The sequence below is a fragment of the Bubalus kerabau genome, chromosome 5 (genome assembly GCF_029407905.1).
Source record: "Bubalus kerabau isolate K-KA32 ecotype Philippines breed swamp buffalo chromosome 5, PCC_UOA_SB_1v2, whole genome shotgun sequence".
NCBI lineage: Eukaryota > Metazoa > Chordata > Mammalia > Artiodactyla > Bovidae > Bubalus > Bubalus kerabau.
The window spans coordinates 6,762,255-6,784,900 of NC_073628.1; the positions used below are offsets into that span (position 1 = coordinate 6,762,255).

Here is a 22,646-nt window from a genome sequence, read left to right on the forward strand (position 1 = left end):
ACTGATGGCCGCTGCCTCCCTCCCTGCCGGAACCGTGCTGGGCCCGTGGGGACAGACCACAGCAGCACAAGCAGGCAGCTCTCCTAGCTCCAGGAACTGGGTCAAGGACTTCAACAGCAACCCTAGGACACACAGCCTGAGCCAGGACCCCCTGTAAAGCCCAGGGCTCCAGTTCCATCCCTCCACCCCAGGGCGGCCCCCACCACAGACCACACTCACAGACCACAACTTCCTTGCAAAAACCCTCAGCTCACCCGAGGGCCAATGGAAATTTATTTATTTTTTGTCCTTTCATCTTTCCCCAAGTGGCTTTTCCTTGCAAAATGCCTGACATGACAACCAGAGGGGGAACCTGGGAGTGGGGGGGGCACCCCAAGGGGCAGCCCAGGGACTTAAATACAAGCTGGAGGGCAGGGCACAGGTGGGACAGGCGAGAGACAGCACAAGGGACATGGCTTCTCAGGTAGAGACCAAAGGTTTGTCTTTCTGCAGAAGCAGCTGTGTCAGAGGGCGGAGGAATCCTGGGCGAGAGGGAAGAAGTGGAGAGGCCCCCCAACCCTGGGTGGCACCCACATTCCCAGAGAAGTAGCGACAGGGGGTGAGGATCCGCCCTCACAGGCTCCAAGGGACGGACGGGGGGCGAACAAGCCAGACGTGCTGCCTTGGGGAAGGAGGCGGTGCTGGCAGAGAGAGGGTTAAGGCTCGTGCCCAGCCTCTGGCTCGGTGGGCCTTCCGCCTCCGCCTGCCTTGGGGACAAAGGGGCACGGTGGGCAGGCAGCACACGGGCCTGGCTCTGGCAGGGCAGGGGGTGGCAGGAGCAGGCTCCCTCTGGGCTCAAGACACAGGCCCAGCGCAGCTGCCCGCCCACCTGCCCCAGATGTGCTCATACCCCACCGCAGGTGGACGGCTGGAGCGCTGAGTGCGGGAGGGGCGGGGGCTGGGGAGAGTAGGCGGCTGGGCCCCTGTGGTCCCCACGCCTGTCCTGAGGTCCAGCCCAGGGCCCTGGATCCCAGGGCCCTGGATCCCCTGGTCCTATTCCTGGCCCCAGATGCTGACTGCAGCCAGGGGCAGTAGAGGCCAGGGAGGCCCTCAGCTCTTGGGGAAGTAGGGTGGGTACAGGGGGAGCAGGAAGAAGAGTCAGGAGAAAGACCCACTGCAGCATACTTGGGGGGCAGGGAGACAGACAGACAGAGGAGCCCTCATCCCAAAGGTGTGTGGTGGGGTATCTTTTAAAGTCCCCTAGAGGCAGCAGCACAGCAAGCCCGCACCCCCACCCCAGCCACAGGTCCTGGGTGTCCTCCCTGGGGGGCCCGGGGCTCAGGGCAGCAGGCAGATGGGCCAGAGGGAGATTGGGAGCCCAGGACACCCCCAAAGCCACAGATTCAAATGCCCCGGAGAGGGAGGCCCCTCCTGCCCCCTCCAGGGGCATCATCTGGAGAAGGTGCCCCCTCCTGTCCCACCCCATGAACCCCTCCTAGCAACAGCCACCACCAGCCTGCTTCACCGGGGTGCTGTCGATCTTGAGGTTGGGCCGCTCGCCCCCCGAGGCTGCCCCGGGCCCCATCCGCTTTTTGATCTCGGCAGCCATGGTCATGAACGCCTGCTCGACGTTGGTAGCGTTCTTGGCACTCGTCTCCAGGAAGGGGATGCCCAGAGAATCTGCAAACTCCTGACGTGGGGAGAGAAGAGGAGAGGAGGTGAGTGGTGGCAGGCCCCGGTCCCCTCACCATGGTGCGCCCAGCAGCCTGGCCCGGCCTGCTCACCTTGGCGGTGGTGTGCCCAGTGGCCTGGCCCAGCCCCCTCACCTTGCTGTGCCCAGTGGCCTGGCCCAGCCCCCTCACCTTGCTGTGCCCAGCGGCCTGGCCCTAGCCCGCTCACCTTGGCAGTGGTGTTGTCCACCACCTTCTTGGTGGTGAGGTCACTCTTGTTGCCCACCAGCAGCTTATTGACATTCTCGCTGGCGTAGCGGTCAATCTCCTGGAGCCACTGCTTCACGTTGGCGTAGGATTCCTAGAGGAACCAGATCAAAAGGTATTTTGATCCCAACTGCTACCCCTACCCCTGGCCTGGAGAACAGGGGCCTTGAGGGGAAGGTGGGTGTCCTGAGCTCCTGAGAGGCAGGCGTGCTGGGCTCAGGAAGCCAGAGGAAGCCCCATGAGGCTTAGCTCTCCTGCCTGCCCAACTCTGAGACCCCAAAAGCCAGGGCCAGAGCGGCCCAGCTTCTCCCAACAGCCCCAACACCTAAACGGCTTAGGCCGAGGGCCAGCCGGCTCCTACTGCAGCTGCTCGTGTCTCCCTAAGACACGGAAAAGGCCTAACCACACGTGGGGAGCACATGGCATCAGAAGAGAGGCGGGCCAGAGGCTAACAGGTGAGCAAGAGTCACACAGTGGCCTTAAAATCCCATTCAGGCTGCAAACCTGGGAGCCCAGCGGCAGGTGGAGGACCCTCCCAGAGGAGGCCCTGGCCTAAGAGGGAGACAGGGATCCTGGGAGCAGGGCCTAACGTGCGTCCTACTTCTGGCACCAACAGCCTCCTCACTCAGCCCGGCTCTCCCGGCAGCCTGCCATGCCCCACCCCCCACTCCTGGCACGCCGACAAAGGACAGAACTTTTAGGAATAGGCTTGAGCTAGAGCCGCTTTCCCTTCTTAGGAGCCAGAGGTCTGATGATACCACACTGGGTTCAGACATACACCTCCTGCCACATCCCAGGCTGGGCCCTGGGTTCAAATAATGGAACCATGCCTGGGCCCAGCCCTAAAGCACTCAGGGGACAGTGGGGGACCAGACTAGGACACACGCAAGGGCAAGACAGGGTGGCCAGCACTGTAGGGAGAGAGGGCAGGAGCTGGTGGGACTCCAGGACTATCTCAGCTCGGGGAGGTTACAGCTGACTTGTGCCTGCAGGGGTGAACTACCCCCGTATGGGTGCTGGTGGGGGGACGGGGGGGAGGCAACACGGGAGGGGTGTGGCATCTTTGGGGGAAGGGGAAAGCTGAAAATTGCTGGGACTCAGGCCCTGGGCAGGGAAGCAGAGGAAGAGGAGGCAGGCCCGAGCGGGGAGGGTCCTGGCCTGGCTGAATCGTGGACAACCAGGAGCCAGTGGAGGTTCCTTAGCAGGAGCACACCGGGCTCTGGGAAGACAGTCCTGGAAGGAGTGCAGAGGCCAGATCAGACTGGCAAGAAGACGGAGACCCACTGGGGGATGGCTGGAATGAGCCAGGCAATGAGGCAGGCGAGAGCACAGGATTTAGTGAGGCGATCGTGGGCTCAGCCCCACCTCTGCCATTTACCGTATGACCCTAGATATGTCACCTGATCTCTCTGAACCTCCGTTTCCTCACTTCAATAAAACAGTACCTCCCGGTGGGGCTGTTGTGAGCATGAGATAATGGATGCAGGCCTGTCTCATAACAAGCGCTTAATTAGCAAGAGCTGCTATTATCCTCATCGCTGCTATTATTATGAGGGGACAAATCTGAGAGACGATGGGGGAGAACAGAGGGGCCTGGTGACTGCTGGGATGGGGGAGGGAAGAGTTTTCTGGTTAGGCCAACAGGGACGCTGTTATAAAGATGAGGACGCAGGAGCCGGTTCAGGAAGAGAGAGAGACAAGCACAGGATACGATAGGTTTTGCAGACCATCCAGAGCTCTGTGGGGGGCCTAGAGGCAGGCTAGGGGCAGGCAAGGATGTGCTGGTAAGCAAAGAACCCTGGCTTCACAAACACTGGCTTTGCCTTCCCTGTCTGTGAAACCACGGGCAAGTAACTCAGCGTATCTCCAAGCCTGTTTCCTCATCTGGAAAACAGGGACCCCACCATTTAGTTCACTGGGTAAAACTGAAGGTGAGAATTAACAGACAGTGCCAGCACAGCGTAGGACCGAGGAGGAGGTCCACAGTGAGGGCGTTTCGTTGCAGAAAACACAAAACAAAAGCCAAACCACAAGGCAGTCAGCATTGTGCAGGGGGGTCAGGAGGCTGGGGGCCGTAGGGAAGCACAAAATCTGGGGTGTGGGGGAGCAGTACCGGACGGATCGGTAAAGTCACTGAAAAGAGAATCTAGGGCGGCAAGAGGTGGGAGAGCTGGAGACAGTCATTTTTTCAAGGAGAGGGAAGAGAACACAGTTAAAAGCCACGAGAGGTCAATCGTGGCAAAAACTGAAATGAGGTCACAGCATTTGGCAGTTAGAGGTCCATCGTGACCTCCGCCTGAGTGGAGCACAGTTCACCCACAGCCTGTTGGCCAGGAGGCAGCATGAGTCCCTGGTGAGCTGCAGTCCAGCTGCCCCTTGGAGCAGGGACTCCTCCTGGCCTGGGGTTGATGTAAGCATCTCCATGTCCCCAGGGCCTGACCCCCGTTAAGCAACAAAGTTTAAAAACAACAAAGCTGGTAGAATCAGTAGGCACGGGCTTTCAGGCTCTGCCACTTGAGCAGCTACAGGGCCTAAGAAAGTCTTACCACCCGGACCCATTTCTTCATCTGTGAAATGGGAATATAATCCAGACCTCTTTGGAATGATATGAGCATCAAAGGGCTGTGACAGAACCTGTGAACTCTAAGGCATGGCAGGGCTGTTTCTCGCTGTTAACATCACCACTGCTGCTACTGACATGTGACTCAAGTTGCCACAGCAGACTCTGGGCTCCCAGAACTCTGCTTGCGCGGGGCCCAGAGCGCGCAGCTCCTTTACTTCCTTGTGGAAGCCCCTCCCACTGCTTCGCCACAGGGTCTTTGCCCAGGAGGCCATTTGCCCAGCACAGCAACCAATCAGCTGACTAACCCACCAAACAGAGGTGCCCGGAAGGTCTAGAATAAGGTTTGACAGGGAGGTGAGGCCTGGTTCTGCCAGGCCCTGCAGCAGGGCCTGCCTGGGGAGGATCCATCTCTGCAGTTATTTGCCTCCTTGTGAAATAAGTCCAGGAACACTCTCCTTTCCGGGCAGCATGAGGAAGAGAGGACGGGAACAGTAAAAAGAAGCAAAAGCCAAAGACCCGAGGTTGAGGAGGCAAAGGGGGGACAGTGAGCCCCTGTGGCCCACAGACAGGACTACCTGGTCTGTGACGTCGTATACCACGATGATGCCGTGAGCCCCCCGGTAGTAGCTGGAAGTGATGGTCCGGAACCGTTCCTGACCAGCTGTGTCCCACTACAAGACAGTCGGAGAGGGGGCAGGTCAGCCCTGGGCTCCGTGCCTAAAGCCCCTCCCCTCTGAAGGCAGATGCCTCTGCACCGGGGCTCTGGGAGCAGCCACACTCACGATCTGAAGTTTGATGGTTTTGCCGTCCAGCTCAATGGTTCGGATCTTGAAGTCCACCCCGATGGTGCTGATGTAGCTCTCTGTATATGTGTCATCCTGGAAGACCGGGGGCCAGGGAGATGGCCTGAGCCGACAGGTCTGAGGCCCATCTGGAAAACCTCCCTCTGGCTCCCTGCCCCACCTGAGTGCCTCACTGCTGAGCCCCAGTTCTCACACCCCAATCTGCCAGCCCTATGCCCTTGCTCAGTCAGATATGTTGCGGGCAGGTCCTGCCACTTCATCCCTGGTCTCCTGAGTCTTGCAACCACTCTTCTCTGTTGCCCCACCTCCCTCAGGCCACCAGCCAGGACCCTAGATAGATGGTATGGGAAGCTTCTTACTCACAGCAAACCGTAGGAGCAGGCATGACTTGCCCACGCCCGAGTCACCAATCAAAAGCAGCTTAAACAGGTAGTCACTGGAGAAAAAGGATGGGAAGGTGTGAAGGAAGGCAGGGAGCCCGCCTGCCATCACCCTGGCGTCACAACTAGAGCATTCTCCCACACCTCGCAGTGTGCTTCGGATCAGGGTAGTGAGGCCCTCACAAGACCCTCCTGCAAGTCCCGGGCTGGGGAGGGCTGACCACACCCCATAACACAGCTGGCCCAAAGGGAAGCATCTGAATTTCCACTTTACAGAGAAGAAAACAGAGGCACAGAAAGGAACGTGACTTGCCAAGGATCACAATCAGTCAGGTGACAGAGTTGGGTATCCCAGCCTGGTTCCTGAGAGACTCCATGGTTTCGAGTCCAGTAGGGAAACCCTACTGCATTGCCCTGGGCCTGTACCTGACTGGGCGGGAGAGGCCCTAGAAGTGGAGGCCAGGGCCCAGCCTAGAACTTATGAACTGAATTTCTATGTAAAGAGCCTGGTGTGAAGCCTCTAAGAAGAGAGGATCAGCAAGTGGCAATGAGGGTTAGGTAGCATCACTGACTGAATGGACATGAATCTGAGCAAACTCCTGGAGACAGTTAAGGACAGGGAAGCCTGGTGTGCTGCAGTCCATGGGGTCACAAAGAACTGGACATGACTCCGTAACTGAACAACAACAAAACGTATCAAGTTTACACTGGTGCCTGGCCCTGTGCTAAGTACTTCAAACTCATCTCATTTACACTTTACAACAGTCCGCTGAAGTGAGTGCTTTTATTTCCAACTAATGAGGAAACCACATGCCAGAGAACGGAAGCAACTTGCCCTAACTCACACAGCTGTTAACTTGAATACTGGAAACCAGGTTCAGACTGCAAAGTCTCGTTGAAACCCTTCTCTGTTTCCCCTTATGATCCAGCTCAGAGCTTCACCCTTCCCCAAGGAAATGTGAAGTCTGGATCTGGAGAACAAAAAGGAAGTAGCAGAAGAGGAAGAAGATAATCGACACTTGGTGAAAGCTGTCAGTGAGAAGTCGAGGCAGAAACGCGGGCCACCTACCCGTAGGGGAAGTGACCAAGAAGTGAGGAGAGTTTGAGGAACAAAAAGAATCCCACTGGAAGGGTGGAAGCAAATGCCACATTCGTGTAAACTTCATCCGCAGGGTGACGGCGACGGGAAGGGGTGTGACAGTGGCGCCGGGGCTTGCGCAAAGGTGAGGGGAGGGCGGGAGGGGACCGGCCGCCGGGGGCGACCCGGCACGTTGATCCAGCAGCCCGGAGGGGAGAGCCTGCGTGCGAGTTACCCAGAGGGCCAGCTTCCAGGAACCGGATTCCGGGAGGACCGGAGAGCAGAAAGTACCGCCCGACCTAAACGGCCCGAGTCTGGACCGAGACCAGAAACGCTGGTGACTGGCTCCACTATCAGGACTGCCGTCAGCTCCCCGATCGCCACTCTAAGGCAGCAGGTGGGGAAACTGAGGCCTGGAAAGAGCGGGGCTGCAGGGTCACCTGACCTACAAGGCCTGGTGGTGCCGGTGCCTCGGGCTCCAAGTGGTGCCCCTCGGGGTCGCAGTCTCCAGGCCCGTGTGCGAGAACTCGGGGCGTCGAGTCAGGGTCCTGGGGCCCCCGGGGGAGGGGCAGGACCCGGATGTGAGGGGGGGAGGTCAGCGGAAGAGGGGACCCGGATGTGGGGGCGCCGCGCAGCCCTGACCCGGGCCGGACAACCCCGGCAAGCGTACAGTCCCGTACTCGGGATCGAGGCTGCGCCGCACGGCGCGGGCGGGGCGCACTCACTATTCGGGGTTCATGGCGGCGGCGGCGGCCCGCTCGGTCGCTCCCAGTCAGCTCTGCTCCGCCTCCCGTTCCAAGATGGTGGCCGCTCCGCCCCAGAGACCCCGCCCGCGGCGCGCAGGCGCAAACGTTCCCGACTGGGGCCTCGACGCATTGCTTCTCGGAACTTGTAGTCCCCGTACGTTGTCCAGCTCACTCCCGCCGCGCAGGCGTAGACCGGAGAGCCCGAATCGCCTAGCCCACACCGCCATTGACGCGCATTGCCTTCTGGAGCTTGTAGTTCGCTCCCCAGACGCACCTGGGCTTAAGGACCGCGCTCTGCAGCCTCACCGCGTCCCGGCACTGGGATGCTCAATTTAGTGCTGGGATTGGCGTTTCACGTCTGACAGAGGCATTCATCCTTACACTCCCCGCTTCCGGGAATATTAGTAAAAGTTCACTTATCAAGGGTTTTTGGTTAGGCACTCCTAACTCCCAGCCACAACCCCAGGAAGAAGGTATCACCCACATTTTATAGGTGAAAAAAATCGAGTCTCAGTAATTCGGCCAAGGTCAAATAGCTTGGTCAGGGATAAAACTCAATCAAAATCCATGATCTATAAAATCTCAGAAATGAAGGCTGTTAGAAAAAACTCCTGAATCTGTGGGGCCCCCAAACAATTCCGGGATAGGAGAAGCCTACTGGGCTCCAGCTGCGCGGAACCAGATGTGAAACACACACACACACACACACACTCTCTCTCTTACTCGCAGCCTCTCCTGACCCCACTCCCAACCTAGAGACGTAGAGACACTAGGAGATCTCGGCCTCCGCCCAAAACAAGCCTGGCTCAGAGTCAAACCGTCTTTATTTCTACAGCAACATTTGAAAATAGAGAGCGACCGCCTCACTTCCCAACTGGGGCAGCCCCTCCTGCCAAGGGGGGCCATCACTGCCCCTCGCTAGAAGCTGCAGACGCGGGAGGAGGCGTGGTAGGATGGCTCTGTGGGCGGTGCCCGGGGCGGGGTCAGGCCGAGCCTGGGCGGGGCGGGCGGGGCAGTGCATAAGACCCGGCTGCAGGGCAGGGCCCGGCGGGGAGCGGACGGCTGTGGGCCAGGCTTTCTGTTCTGGACACGGGGCGATGGCGGGTCCGGGCGCACCCCTTGGAGGCCGGGAGGAACGCGAGTAGGCCCAGGGAACCCTTTGGGGAGGCGCCGCCCCTGAGATGTGGAGCCAGGGAGATACCACCGCGCGGAATGGGGGTGATTAAGGCCTGGGCGGTACCACTAGAGAAGGGTGGGGTGAGGGGAGGCTGGATAGTACCAAGGACGGAGGGGAGGGGTGCGGCCAATAACTTATTTCTCTATATACAGAAGCAACGGCCGGGGGAGGGCTGGGTGCTGAAGGGACCGCAGGTGCTTAGTGTTCTTGGATCGCGGGTCTGCGGAGAGCGGGCCACTGAGTCTCTCTACCTTGGAGACCCTGCCCAACCCCTCTGCTGGCCCTGAACCTAGGGAAGAGGGGCCCTGCTGGAAGGAATAAATAAGGGGGAGAGCTGGAGCGGGCGGGCCCAGCCTCCAGGGCTCAGGCTAAGATGATAAAGGGAGAAGGTTACCCTGAGATTGAACAGAAAAGATAGGGGTCCTTGGAAGAGACAGGAGGGCAAGCAGCAGGCCCATGCGCAGGGCTGGGGTGGGGACAGTGCCGGTGGAGGCTCTGGCGAACGGCTGCCCCTTCAGGATTAGCCCACGAGGGAGTTTCGTCGGGAGAGGTCCATGGAGCTGGAGCTGAGGGTGCGGCTGTCAGAGAGGCCTGTGCCTCCAGGCTGTGGGCAGAGGGGCAGGGGGCTCAGCCTTTGCTACTGCCAGTCTGTGCTTCCCTGGCCACAGGGGGCCTGACAGCCAGAGGCCCTGGTGCCCTGACACTCCCACCCACCTCCACAGTCACTGTGTTTGCCGCTGGCCGCTCATAGGCAGCACCCAGCTTTCCCTCACGTTTCCCCCGGGTCCAGCCAGGCCTGGGATGAAGACAAGACCGGAAGTGTTGCCGGATGAACAGACAGGCTTGAGCAGCTTGGCAGGTACTCATGCAGGCCCGAGGCTGGGGCCTCAGCTGCCGGGTGCTGACCACTACCTACCCGTACCTGGACTGGCTCTTCCACACTCTTGTTGAGGAAGTTGAGGGAACTGGCCCGCTTCATCCTGAGGGGAAAGGCCAGTCAGGATTTGCCCACGGAGGAACTCAGGGAGGACGGGGAAGGGTCAGGTTGGGGTTGGGGAGGTAGGCTTGTGGAAGGCAGGCTGATGGGGGGACGGGATGGGGCTTGAGTGAGACAGAGTTCACCCTGGGTCCAGAGTTCAGCTGGGGTTGGTAGGTTGTTGGGTGGGTTCTTGAGAGATTCATCGGGGTGGGGGGGCTCACCTGGGGTTTGGGGGCTCCTGGGGGCCACCCCCCTGCAGCTTCTTCACCAGCATCTCACTGCTGCGCCTCAGGGCATCCCGAAGCTTCCCGAAGGAGCCGCTGCGCCGCAAGGAGCCGCTGCCATCCTGCGGGGAGGCGGATGGGTTCGTCTCTGCCTCACGGGATATACAGCCCCCTGGGCCAGCCAGCCGCTGGACTCACCCCGCTCCACTCGGCGGCAGGCCCCGCCTCCTCGAGGTCAGCCTCAGACCGAGCCCCCACACCCCCGGGCCCATCTCGGCTGCCACGGCGGTCTCCGCGCCCGCTGCCACCGTCCTTCAGGAGCTCCACCACCTTGGTCTGGCTTGCGGGGTCCAGGCCCTGAGTGGGTGCAGGGTGTATCAGGCGAGCAAGGGGCCCCGATCCGATCACACATCGGGCCACGGGCCCCTGCCCACACCCCTCGTGCCTGTCGCCCTACCTGCTTGCGGCTGCGGCTGGCACAGTCCTCCAGCGTGTGTGCGGCTTCCAGCTTGCCCTGGCGCCGGTACAGGGCCCCCAAGCTGCGCAGGGTGGTGTTGACCGTGGGGCTGCGGACGGGGAGCAGGGCGGTCTCTGACTCCGTGCACCCAGGAATCAGGGCCCACCCTGACACCCAGCCCCCGCTGGCCCCGAGGAGCCTCTGGCCAACCAAAATGGAGCCCCTCTGGCGGGCGGGGCCCTGGTTGAGGTCCACCTAGGTTCACCTCTATCTTGGGGGATCCCCTCAGGGCCCTAAGTGGGATGTCGCCCCCCAGGACTGAAAACTGGGAACCCCGGGAGTGAGATCATCAGGTTTTCCCTGGAGGACAGAGCCTTTCTGGGACAGGTGGGCTGTGACCTGGGCCTCGAAAGACGAGCTGACAGAGAGGAAGTGTGTGTTCCGAGGCTGAGCAGTATGGCATGTGGAGCCTGGCCTCAGCGCGCACCCACGATGCCGCCCCACTCCCGCCTCTCTGCGCTCCTCACCTGTCTACTTTACAGGCCTTGTACCAGCTGCCATATTCCCCGTAGGGGGTGCTGTCCCGGCGCTTATCCTGGGGGAGAGATACGCGGGAGGTGGGAGAAGGGCCCCCGGCATGCTGCCCGCCTCGCCCTCTCTCCACAGATACCCGCCCCGGCCCTGCCCCATGGGGCTACCTTGCTCTCCTCCCGCTCCTCTGCGTGCATCCAGATGGGCTTGTTGTCCCCTGCGGGGGGAGAGGGGGCTGTCACAGCCTCTCATGTAGGCCTCTCCTGGGTGGACTGGACACAGGACTGGGGTTTTGGGTGGGGGGGTCAGGGGCACTCGAGAAGGACCAGGGTTGGCCTTTGTTGGATGAATGAATGGACAAGAAACAGACCCCAAACATGAATGACCCTCTCCTGGAGTAGAAGAGTCTGGCCCAGGCCTGTGCTTGAGGAGCTTATGCCTGGGGGTCTCGGTGAGCAGACCCTTGCCGACTTCAGGACCCTGGCCCGAGATGGTGCTAGGCCCGAGCAATGGGCCGGGCTGAGGGGTCCGAGAGCAGGAAGTGATTGACCATCAAGGGCCAGGAAGGTGGCTTCCCAGAGAGGGAGACATTTGGGCCAGGCCCTCCCACTGAGCATGTGTTGCCCAGTAGAGCAAGGAGGAGAGGCTCAAAGCTGAGGGCACAGGTGTGTGCAGTGCACAGGGAGGGCATCGCATGGATCCAGCCCCCTGGAGGCCGTGCGAGGGGGGGCGGTGTGCTCACGTGTGCACACACATGGCTGCGGACCAGTCAGACCCCTGGTGCAAGGCCTGCCTGGCCGAGGTGTTTGCCATGGATGCAGGTGGCTGAGCCGGCCTGCACTGGGTGAGCCCCCGGCAGCCCTGCTCACCGCTGACAGAGCCGAACTCCTTCTCGTGAGCGCGGGTGAGGATCTCCTTGTACAGGGCCTCTGCATCCTGGTACTTGCCCTGCTTCAGGTAGCAGGAGGCCTGGAGGGGCAGGGCCCAGAGGTGAGCAGGATGGAAGGAACTGAGTCTTTTCCCCTCCTCCCACCCCTCCGGCCCCCTCCTCCCGCCCCTCCGGCCCAGGACACCAGGTTGTTCTTGGTCTTGGCCACATTGGGGTCGTCAGGCCCAAGGCGTGTGGCATAGATCTCCAGCGCCCGCCGGTAGTAGTATTCCACCTCCTCGGCTTTGCCCTGGTTCTGGCACAGCAGGGCCAGGTTGCTCAGCTGCTTGGCCACGTCTGGATGAAACTTGCCCAGGACCTGGGACCAGAGGAGCCAGTGGCTGGGCTCGGGGCCAGCCTAGGGGCCCCCAGCCCACCTGGCCGGCCCTGCCCTGCCTGCTCCCACCTTCTCCCGGATCTCCAGCGCCCGCTTGCACAGAGGCTCAGCCTCCTTGTACTTGCCCCGCTTGCCATACAGGACCGCCAGATTATTCAGTGTTGCAGCCACCTAGAGGGGGGAGAACGGAGGCTCTGTGACCTGGGCCCTGCTGGGACCTGGGAGCTTCAGGGGGCCGGGGAGGAAGCCTCACTCACAGCTGGGTGGTCCTTGCCCAGAGTCTTCTCGCGGATGGCCAGGGCATCATTGAGCAGGTGGGCAGCCTCTTTGTACTTGTTCTGGTCCCTAGGGACAGGTGCGAGCTGATGAATGGTATCCTCCAGCCCAAGGCCCTCCTCCTAGTGGTCCCAGATCCCTGGGGTCACTCCTTCTGCCTGTTCTGATGAGTGAGCACGATGCGGGTATGACCCAGGGCATTGGGAAACATGGTCAGTCCCTGCCCTCTGGCTTGGGGGGCTCTGCGCAGAAGCACACACAGTGCTGGGGTATGAGCCAGACTCCCCCCACGTCCCGCCCTCACTGCCTCGTGCCCAGTGTTCCTTATGGTCTGTTCCCCAGGGCCTCTGCTCCTGCTGCTCTTTCTGCCAACAAAACCTTCTCCAATCCCCTCACGTTCTGGGCAAACTCAACTTTCACCAGAGACCCTCCTCAAGCTTCGGTGTTGGAGAGGCTGTGCCCCTGGCGTGCTCGTGTGTCCGCCCCCGTTATGTCCAAGCCTGTTTCCCACACTAGACTGAGGCACGTTCACCTGTGTAGCTCAGGCCCTGCTGTGGGCTCAGCCCTCTCTGGGGACAAGATCCTTCTGTCTGTCACCCAGCTAGCTGCCTGGTGGAGCCCGAGTCCTGGCCCACTGCAGGCACCGGGGCTTTGTCATCCCCAGGAAGAGCGCTCCCACAGGTGACCGTGGTCGGTGGGGGCCTCACCGGTAGACCAGCGCCAGGATGTTCAGCATGGTGGCCACGTCCGGGTGGTCGTGGCCCGACGTCTTCTCCAGGTCCTCCAGGGCCTGCTTGCAGAGGGGCACGGCCACCTCATAACGGCCCTGGGAGGCGTACTGGATCACCAGGTTGTGCAGGGTGCGCAGCCGGGCCGGAATTTCATAGCCCCCGTGCTGGGCGGCCACATCGCCTCCTCCAGGGCTGGGGGCTGCAAAGCCAAGGTGGGGAGGTCAGATGTACTAACTACCCCCTGAGCTGGGGGGTAGCTTTGACTGATCTCACGCGTGGCCCCGGGCAAGTCACTAACTGTCACTCTCTCTCACTTTCCCCATCTATAGAGTGGGTCTAGTCACGCCACAGAAAGAGAGGGTGGAGGCCCAGCTCCAGTACTTCAAGCTATGTGGCCCAGAGAAAGCCGCCTAGCCCCCGAGTGGAGTGTCCGCTCCTCATCTGCAGAAGGGAGGCTCTGATTGGCAAGGCCAGCACTGGCCTGGGGCTCCAGCCTGGGGTTCAGCGCTGCGCGTGCGTCCTCCTTTAACCCTTGGGGGAGGCTCAGAGAAGAAAAGAAACTCTACCAGCGGTCACAGAGCAAAGAGTGCAAGTCAGGGTTCATACCCGGGCCGGGCGGCTCCAGGGCTCTGAATTGTGATGCCTGCTTCTCATGGAACTTGAGGGGATGAGAGAAGCAACAGGTAAAGCCAGCCTTTTAAGTGCTCATGCTGGGATGTTATGATCAGAAACGAGGCAGGGAAGCACCTGGCGGTCATTCAGACCTTGTTTCCTGTGACCTCTGGGTCCCAGGGACTGGTTCACCCAGCCTTCCTTTCCCACCCCCAGAGCCAGCCGCACCTGGGTTCTGCTCCTCCTCGCTGGGGAACAGGTCATCCAGAGAGTCTTTGGGGACGTCCCCCTTGTCCTCCTGGGGAGGGAGATAGGATGAGCGTCAGGGAAGGTGGGCAGCCCAGGGGTCAGCGGGCTGGGTGGGAACCACGCCTGCTCCCTGGCACCTCCCCTGCTCCCAGCCCCGCCCCCCCACAATGGCCTTGCAGTGGCCATGCCAGGGCTCACGTGGGGTGGGGTGTCCTCATCCAACTTGCGGATCTGGCTCATGAACAGCAAGTGCTGCTTCTCCTCCTCGAGCTGGGCCACGGCCTGCTCGCTGCGCTGCAGCTTCTGCTGTGTCCCCGCCAGCTCCTCGCGCAGCCACTGGTTCTCCTGCACCAAGCGCCGCACCTGGGCCCGCAGCTTCTGCTTCTCCGACTCCACAGCTCCCAGGTGGCTCGAGAGTGCCAAGATCACCTGTGGCAGACATCCCGGATGGAGGTCAGAGCCCTGTCCACCCGCCCCCACACCCCGTCCAGCCTGGGCCTCCTGGGGCCCAGAGAAGAGCCAGGCCTGGAGGAGCTGCCAGCCGAGGGTACCAAGTTCTCTCATTGAGGGAGTTTTGCCCCAGGGCCCCAAACAGACCACACACAGCCTTAGATCTGAACCCAGGAGGCTTGGGGATCCCCAGCTCCTTCCTTTTGCAGTAGGGACACCTGGGCTTCCAGGCTGGCTCTGCTAGACTCTGAAAGAACCCATCATCCCCTTTCCTGGGGCCTCCAGCTAGCCCTCTGCATCGATGTCCAGTTCCTTGCTGGGTCGTTCTGATCATGAAGAGCGCTGACTGGGGTGCTGCCCATTCTTCAAGCTGGCCGCTCTCTTCCTGTCTCTCTGAGGAGTTGTACTCAAGCCCTACGTAGCCAGAGCCACTAAACCACTGCGCCTGACCCAGGGCTAGCCCTTTTCCAAAGATTCCTGAGAGATGGCTGAAAGGATACCAAGAGACCCCATCCTGACTTCTGCCCAGGGGCCACCTGCAGCTCCCAGGGAGGGAAGGAGTATGTGTCCTAAACCCCTGGTTTCCTGGGGAACCAGAGGGGCGGGGGAGGGGATCCAGGGGCCTCAGCTCCCACCCCTCTCCCCCAACTCCCTGACTCCTTTCCTGAGCTTCCAGGCTCTTCCTGCCTTGAGGCCTTGCTAGGCGCTATCCTTTCTCCATCTTTCATGGTCAGGGTCATTTCTGCAGTGAAGCCTCTTCCCTCTTATGCTCTCAGCCCCAGGAAAGCAGGGTACCTCACCCACACCCCGCACCATTCTGTCGCCCACCTGTACCTGCCCTGGGAGGGTGCCCCGGTACGTTCATCTCTGTACCTGGCAGTCAACTGGCCAAGGAGTGAATGACCAACACATTGCCCTTCCAGAGGGCTGGAAGTCGAAGACCATGTGCTTTCTAGGTGACGAGCAAACACCCAAGTGACAGGTGTTTTCACAACCACTAGGTGTTTAAAAAAATTCCCTAAACAGCCTGGAAGTATATACAGCAGATGGTGTGATCCTTCTTTTAAAAACAAGGAAACCAAGATGATACCACCTGCCCAGGACTCACGGAGCCACACAGTGTCTCAGCCAGGATCTGAGTGGGCCAAGACTCTTCCCAAGAGTCTAACTCCTTGTGCACCCCAGTGCCTCCTGGCTCTCCATCTGCATGTCATCCTGGCAGCCCCAGCTCCTTAAGAGGACCCAAACAGAACTTCTGATCCATCCATGGTCTCTTCTCCTTTTTAAAAAAAACTTATATTTTTTATCTTTTGGCTGCTGCACACAGCATGTGGGACCTTAGTTCCACAACCAGAGATTGAACCCACGCCCCCTGCACTGGGAGTGCAGAGTCTTAACCACTGGAACACCAGGGAAGTCCCCCTCCTCCTCTTAATTTGCTCAAACCACAAACCTGGGAGTTGCCCTTCTCCCTCTCCTTTAGTCCATCCCCAGGCCCTGCTGGACCTACCTCCAGAACGTCTAGAACTCACCCCCTTCTTAATACCTTCATGGCCACCCCTTTACTCCAAGTCGCCATTTCTCATTTGAATTCCAGTAGTGGCTTCCTAACACCTGCTACCTCCTTCTACCCTGACCCATCCTCATTCATTCTCCACACCTCAGCCAGAGAGTTTTTAAAGCCTAAGCCAGGCTGTGTCTTGTGACTGCTTAAACCCTCCAAAGGCTACCTGACTTCCTAAGAATAAAATCCAGACTAATAAGGCCCCTGCCTTCTCCATAGACCTCTTCTGCCCCTCTCTCTTTCCTCATGAAGCTCCAGTCAGACAGGTCTTCTCTCAGTTCTCCCACCACCACGAGATCTTTTCTACCACAGGACCTTTGCACACACAACCTCTCATTCTCCTCCTTTTTCATTCCATCACTCAGGTCTTGATTTAAATGTCATTCCTTCAGAAGTGTAGCTTGACCAATAGATAAGACCTCCTGCCATACCTTTTTTTTGAGAACTCACTGTAACGTTAATAAATATATGTGTTTCTGACTCTTCTCTTACTAGACTCGGCAGGGATCTTGTCTGTCTTGTTGGACCTTATCCCTGGCACCTAACACATTTCCTGGCACACAGTAGACACTTGATAACTTACCTGTTAACAAATGAATAAAAGAATAAATGAGGGGAGGGATCCTTAAGGACTTCCTTTTTGTTTCCCTAGGCCACGCAGTCTCTGCTAGGTAGCAGAGAAGTCAGAGGATCATCCCTCCCGGGCCCACGTGCATCTAGGGTTTCCAAAACCCATCCGTTTTTTCAACAGATATCTACCGCATCCTACCATAAGGCTCCAAGGCACTGATTCTTCCTTCCATGCTGATTCTGTTACTACACTGCCAGGATTCCTCTGGAAAGTTCCATCCCTCCCATGACCTCCCTCCTCAGCACCCCGGACCAGCCTACCTGGGCCTCCCCCAGCCCCAGCTCGATGGCCTCCAGGGAACGGCGCAGGAGGACACAGCGCTCCTGTGAGCCCGGCTCTGCCTCACTAGCTTCATGAGCGACCAGGGGAGCGAGAAGGGCACGATGCTCCCCGCGCAGGGTCTCTAGCCCTTGGATGACGGCCTTGGTGCCCAGCACGATCTCATCCTGGCTCAGCTTCTCCTCCCGAGGAAGCACCATCGTGGCCATGGCCGTGCCTCCTGTGAAGGCGAGAGGGCGGGCAGGGGGTGCCCAGCCTGGGGCCACGCCGCTGTCCGCCCCGGATTAGGTAAACACCTAGGGCCCCCCGGACGCCAGGGTCCCCGGGTGCCCGGTCCCCCAGGCAGCAGCCCGCACCGTGCTCGCGCTCGGCCTACAGGGGGCGCGCTCTGCTCGTCTCGGCCCGGGAGACGCAATGCGGTGCGACCCGCGAGGCTGGACCCGGATTCGGCCCAGACCATTGGCTCAAGGCCGGCTTAGGCAACCCGGTCTCGGGGCTTCCCCGGAGCCTCCCTTAGAAGGCGCCAGGGCACGATCCTAGTGGGATCGTGAGGGGTTTACTTCCGTGCGGAGACACCAGCCCCTCTGAGAGATCCGGTCCCAGCTTCCTCGGGCAGCGCCCCTTCCCCAACAGGCAGGCCGAGCCACAGAGCCCTCCTCCTGGGCAGGCCGACCCTGGGGAGACGCTCCCGCTAAGGAGCTGAGATCGCGGGGTTCCTCGTCCCCTCCCCCCCAGGCCGCGCCCACGACGACGCCTCCCCGTAGGCCAGCATGACATCTTGCGGACCCCTCCCCTGAAACCTTCCGACCCCGGTCATCCAGGGCCGCGCCCCCTGCCCGCGGGCCGGCCTGGTCCTCTCTCGAGCCGCACCCCAGACGACCCCTCCCCTAAGGCCGACCCCGAGCTCCCTTCCCGCAGCCCGATCGGCCCGCGCGGACCTCAGTCTCCCGCTGGGCCCGCCTCCCGCTACGGCTCGGCTCCGGCTCCGGCTCCTGCTCCGGTGCCGCTTCACCCGGACCAGCCGCCGTGAGCGGGTCCCGCCGCCTCCATCCCGCCGGCCTTCCCAGCAGTCCCTGCGCTGCCTTAAAGGTGAAGCCGGTACCTTGGCGGCGTCGGAGGGGGCGAAACACTCCTTTCGGCCGGCAGGCTGCCTTAAAGGAGCACGCCTGCGGGGCCCACTCCAGGCCAGGGGGAGGGGGCACGGGGCGTGGCCGTCGGGGACGGGGCGTGGTCACCGAGGCGTGGGGCGTGGGCTAGCCCGGAGGGTGGGTTCCCCGCCGCCACCGCCTCCTAAGCACTTGCGGCCTCCGAGTCGTCCGTTGTAACCCGCCCCGAGGCTGCGGGAGTGTGGCTGGCTGGGGAGGATGTGTACCTGAACTTACCTTGTTCTGCGGCCAGAGAGGACGGCGGGAGAAACTGAGGCCCAGGGAGAAGGCCCGGCCTCCTCAGAGTCCAGATCGGGACATTTGACATTTATTGGCTTTGAATGAGGTGAAGTGCCACTTTCTGAGTGCTTACTGCGTGCTGCGCGCTTGGATGCCTTAAGTGCATTTAACGCTTACAAAGACCGAATAAAGCGGGCACTGCTATTATCCCAGTGTCACAGATAATAATCCTACACTCATTTGTCTCTAATCGGTGGTTAGCTGCTAAGTCGCTTCAGTCGTGTCCGACTCTGTGCTACCCCATAGACGGAAGCCCACCAGGCTCCCCCGTCCCTGGGATTCTCTAGGCAAGAACACTGGAGTGGGTTGCCATTTCCTTCTCCAATGCGTGAAAGGGAAAAGCGAAAGTGAAGTCACTCAGTCGTGTCCTACTCTTAGCGACCCCATGGACTGCAGCCTACCAGGCTCTGCCATCCATGGGATTTTCCAGGCAAGAGTACTGGAGTGGGGTGCCATTGCCTTCTCCAAATCGGTGGTTATGCCCCACCCAATTCCTTTGGAGCTGTCCTTGTCCCATGAGGTGGTTCCCGGCATCTTAGGGCCACTTCTTGGGAGGCAGGAACAGAGGCTTCCGGCCGTAAAAGAGAAAAAGATGACAAGGGGCAGCCGGGCATCGGCAGAAACACTCTTGACCCTGTGGGTGAGCACCACCACGAATGCTGTGGGCTGGACAACCAGGACAAGGTGATGTCATTCAGGGCTCAGGTGAGACGTCATCTCAGAGAGCCCTCCCCTGATTCCCCGCACCCTTATGTAGAGCAGCCCTCCAGCCCATCTCATGCACCCATCAGGCCAAGATCTGCATGTCTTGTTCATTCCCAGAGAAACTCCTGGCCACCACATGGCAGCACTCAGTGAATGTTGGTTTTTAAGAAGGGTGCGCCTGTTGGCCCAGGTTTAGGCCTGGCACTCTGCTGCCCTGGGTTGCTGGCCACCCTGGCCTTACCTCCACTGCTTTTAGGTCGACATCTCTAGAAGAGACCCCTCTGAGAGACAGTACCTGCCCAGCAAGGCCTGGCACTGGTACCCAGGGATCTGGGGCGTTCCTCTTGAGTGGGGGGTGCTCAGACTCTACCAGGTTCAGTGTCCTAATGGATGGACCCTGTGAGCATCATCTCTGACAGATGTTCTGACGCCCCCCAGCTCAAGTATGTTCAGTGGCAGCAAGTTGAGTACAGTCTGCGGTGAGCTCTAAAGGTCAGCAAGGTTTTCCTTCGACAGCCCCCTCCTTCGACAGTGTCCCACTGTGGACACTGCTGCCCACACCAAACTAAAGCTCTGTCCAAAGGAAGGACGGCTGCTCCCTTTTGCCCAAAAGATGGTAGAGTGATGGTGCCCCACCCAATGTTCCCCGTGCCTGGCCAGACAATCCAGGACCCTTCACCCACTCCTCCCCCCTCCCTCCTCCGGATTTCTCTTTTTCTGGGTGTGGCTTAGCATGTCCATCCAGACACTGCTCAGAATATCGGGCTCAGTCCAGGGCGCGGGGATCCAGACCGGGAGGGAGATGTGCAGAGAGCAGAGGGCCAGTCCACTCCCAAGGAGCACACCACCTGTCCCCCATGAAGCTGAAAGTCAGGCTGACTTCGACAGTCGCTGGACCATGTCTTCTCAGAGTGAGCTTGTCAATTAAAACCCTAGATCGCGCACATCCTGGTTCTAGCCAGCCAGGTTCTTCTCCCCCATCCTGCGCTTCAGTGAGTGAATTTTTTTCCTCCAGTGATTTTTAAAGGGAATTGCTACATTCAGATGATGCAACATTCAAAAGGCAGGTACAAGATGCAGTGAAATGTGGCTCTCTCTCACTGACCACCACCCTCAAGTCATGCAGGTCCCCTCCCCCGGAGCACCTGCTGTTATGTTTCTTGTGTCCATTGATTGCATGTTTTGCCTCAGTGCAGAGCTTGTGTTTATCCTCGTCAGTTTCATAGGGTCAGTTTTCCTCCAGGGCCCTGCAGGTTGGCGTCTTTTGCCTTCAGGGTCTTTAGCCAGCACATCGGCCCTACCTCCTGGGGTCACACTGGCTGTGGTGTGACAAGCCTGCCTCTCTGCAGAGAGACTCCCATCAGACCATAACTACACTCCCAGCTGGCTGGCAAATTCACAGGGAGGAAATGGGATCTGGAGCCCAGGGCAACTTTGCTGTTCTTATCAAGGCTTTGTTGTTGTTCAGTCGCCCATTCGTGTCCAGCTCTTTGCAACCCCATGGACTGCAGCACGGCAGGCTTCCCTGTCTTTCACTATCTCCGGGAGTTTGCTCAAACTCATGTCCTTTGAGTCAATGATAACATCCAACTATCTCATCCTCTGCCGCCCCCTTCTCCTCCTGCCCTCAGTCTTTCCCAGCATCAGCGTCTTTTCCAGTAAGGCAGCTTTTCATATCAGGTGGCCAAAGTATTGGAACTTCAGCTTCAGCATCAGTCCTTCTAATGAATATTCAGGGTTGATTTCCTTTAGGATTGACTGGTTTGATCTCCTTGCTGTCCACGGGACACTCAGGAGTCTTAACAAGGCTGGGTTTCAGTAACTCTTGGGAGGGAACTTTGTTCAGGGGGTTCCTTTTAGAGACTGAGATTCAGTAGTGCCGGGGTGGGTCATGAATATCTCTTATTATTATGAAACTTCAGCAGTGCCCATGACGTGCACCCTGGGCTGAAAGTCACTTTTTATACATCTTTGTTTTACAGGTAAGGAAAGTGAGGCCCAGAGAGGGGACGGCAGCTGCACAAGCTGACCACTGTGCCCTTTTCTAATCCAGAGTCTGGTCATTTTGTCCCAGTGTGTAAAGGAGACTGACCCCACACTGTAGAGGTCAAGAGAACCAAGGTCACATTGCCTGTTCACAGACACATGAAGCACAGCCTCATACACCTTCAACACACAGCCTCAGGACTTCCCTGGTGGTCCAGTGGTTAAGACTCTGGCCTCCCAATACAGGGGGCCCAGGTTCGATCCCTGGTCAGAGAACTAGATCTCACAAAGAGGTCACAAGTGAAAGTGAAAGTCGCTCAGTTGTGTCCGACTCTTTGCGACCCCATGGACTGTACAGCCCATGGAATTCTCCAGGCCAGAATACTGGAGTGGGTAGCCGTTCCCTTCTCCAGAGGATCTTCCCAACCCAGGAATCAAACCCAGGTCTCCCACATTGCAGGTGGATTTTTTACCAACTGAGCCACAAGGAGAGCCCAGAAATACTGGAGTGGGTAGCCTATCCCTTCTTCAGCGGATCTCCCTGACCCAGGAATTGAACCGGGGTTTCTTGTGTTGCAGGCGGATTCTTAACAGACTGAGCTATCAGGGAAGCCCCAAGAGGTCACATGCCACCACTAAAGATCCAGTATGCTGCCAAATGCTTCCCAGGTGGCGCTAGTGGTAAAGAACTGGCCTGTTAATGCAGGAGACCTAAGAGACACAGGTTCGATCCCTGGGTGGGGAAGACTCCCTAAAGGAGGGCATGGCAGCCTGCTCCAGTATTCTTGCCTGAAGAATCCCTTGGACAGAGGAGCCTAGTGGCCTACAGTCCATGAGGTTGCAGAGAGTCAGACATGACTGAAGCTACTTAGCACAGCACAGCACATGCTGCCAAATAAATAAATGTTAGGAAAAAAATATAGCCTCAGGCAGGTTCACCCAGAGGCACTGAAGGCCTGTGTGCCACACGGACACCTCCACATTTGTGGGTTTACAGGCCCAGGGACCTGCATACCAAATGTAGCCAGGGGCACACGCCGGGTTTCTTCCCTTGTACTTTCTCCCCTTGTACTTTCTCTCCGTCTAACAACAGAGCACGTTCCTTTCATCACCTAAACAGAGAGAGCATTTTTCAGTCCCCCTTTATGGCTTGTGCTGGGTTCTTGCTCCAGCCTTTCTGCTACCTCTCTGCAGGCTCCCGGGGTTTCTTTGAGGCTCTCTTTAGGCATCTGGCCCTGCTCCTCCCTGTGCGCCCCACAGAGGAAGGCCTGGGCCCTCCCCGCCGGGTTCCCAGGCTCTTATCTTGCATTGGGTTCGTAACCTTGCATGTGTTCAATCTCTTTAGTCACTCGGCTTTTGATCTGGTCTCCAGGGATTATACTGTGCGTCTCCCAAGGGAAGGGACTGTTACTTCCCCACTCCCACCCTGCAGCTGCTGGTCTGGTGCCAGGCTGCTGATGGGTGCTCTGTTGATGGAGAAGTAAGGAAGGCATCCATGCCCCATGGTGATTCAGCTCCTTATGCCGTTTCCACAGAGCTCATCTGGGGAAGTTGTTCTTGCTACTTTTAAGATGGTTTTCTCCCTGGAAATCACTCCCA

At 59.2% G+C, this 22,646-nt stretch overlaps 2 protein-coding genes and 1 long non-coding RNA gene across 6 annotated transcripts; 1 reads left to right on the forward strand and 2 right to left on the reverse strand.

Annotated features, from left to right (window-relative positions):
* Positions 1-229: 229 nt before the first annotated feature.
* Positions 230-7,601, reverse strand: RAB1B (RAB1B, member RAS oncogene family). Its single transcript, XM_055580762.1, has 6 exons — positions 7,466-7,601; positions 5,646-5,718; positions 5,262-5,357; positions 5,055-5,150; positions 1,879-2,010; positions 230-1,669 (listed from the first exon to the last, which is right to left on the reverse strand). Exons 1-6 carry the CDS (start codon positions 7,477-7,479, stop codon positions 1,475-1,477), a joined length of 606 nt encoding a protein of 201 aa, XP_055436737.1. The 5' UTR covers positions 7,480-7,601; the 3' UTR covers positions 230-1,474.
* A 662-nt stretch (positions 7,602-8,263) lies between these two features.
* KLC2 (kinesin light chain 2) lies at positions 8,264-18,124 on the reverse strand. Of its 4 annotated transcripts, none has more exons than XM_055580764.1 (16): positions 18,014-18,124; positions 16,893-17,181; positions 14,186-14,416; positions 13,967-14,036; positions 13,103-13,325; positions 12,377-12,464; positions 12,189-12,290; positions 11,928-12,101; positions 11,724-11,823; positions 11,022-11,071; positions 10,851-10,918; positions 10,324-10,432; positions 10,065-10,223; positions 9,864-9,988; positions 9,580-9,643; positions 8,264-9,267 (listed from the first exon to the last, which is right to left on the reverse strand). In XM_055580764.1, the coding sequence occupies exons 2-16, from the start codon at positions 17,118-17,120 to the stop codon at positions 9,184-9,186; spliced, it is 1,875 nt and encodes a 624-aa protein (XP_055436739.1). In that variant the 5' UTR covers positions 17,121-17,181; positions 18,014-18,124; the 3' UTR covers positions 8,264-9,183. The 4 variants fall into 4 exon arrangements, with proteins under 4 accessions (XP_055436739.1, XP_055436738.1, XP_055436741.1 ...); XM_055580763.1 differs by lacking the exon at positions 18,014-18,124 and adding an exon at positions 17,850-18,002; XM_055580765.1 differs by lacking the exon at positions 18,014-18,124 and adding an exon at positions 17,850-18,002 and having other exon boundaries at positions 8,293-9,267; positions 9,586-9,643.
* Positions 9,177-14,068, forward strand: LOC129652301 (uncharacterized). The gene is made up of 3 exons (XR_008714522.1): positions 9,177-9,522; positions 9,935-10,100; positions 13,456-14,068. It is a non-coding gene; the product is annotated as an uncharacterized LOC129652301 (long non-coding RNA).
* Positions 18,125-22,646: the final 4,522 nt, after the last annotated feature.

What these genes read in the sequence shown, in the direction of transcription:
- RAB1B (XM_055580762.1), bottom strand. An exon ending in AAACCATCAAACTTCAGATC is followed by an intron (nt 5,151 to 5,261) that starts GTGAGTGTGGCT and finishes ACTGTCTTGTAG; the next exon opens with TGGGACACAGCTGGTCAGGA. An exon ending in TATACGACGTCACAGACCAG is followed by an intron (nt 2,011 to 5,054) that starts GTAGTCCTGTCT and finishes TGGTTCCTCTAG; the next exon opens with GAATCCTACGCCAACGTGAA.
- KLC2 (XM_055580764.1), bottom strand. Translation starts at nt 17,120, where the DNA reads ATGGCCACGATGGTGCTTCCTCGGGAGGAGAAGCTGAGCCAGGATGAG. An exon ending in ATCCTGGCGCTGGTCTACCG is followed by an intron (nt 12,465 to 13,102) that starts GTGAGGCCCCCA and finishes ACCTGTCCCTAG; the next exon opens with GGACCAGAACAAGTACAAAG. An exon ending in AAGGCCTGTAAAGTAGACAG is followed by an intron (nt 10,433 to 10,850) that starts GTGAGGAGCGCA and finishes CCCCGTCCGCAG; the next exon opens with CCCCACGGTCAACACCACCC.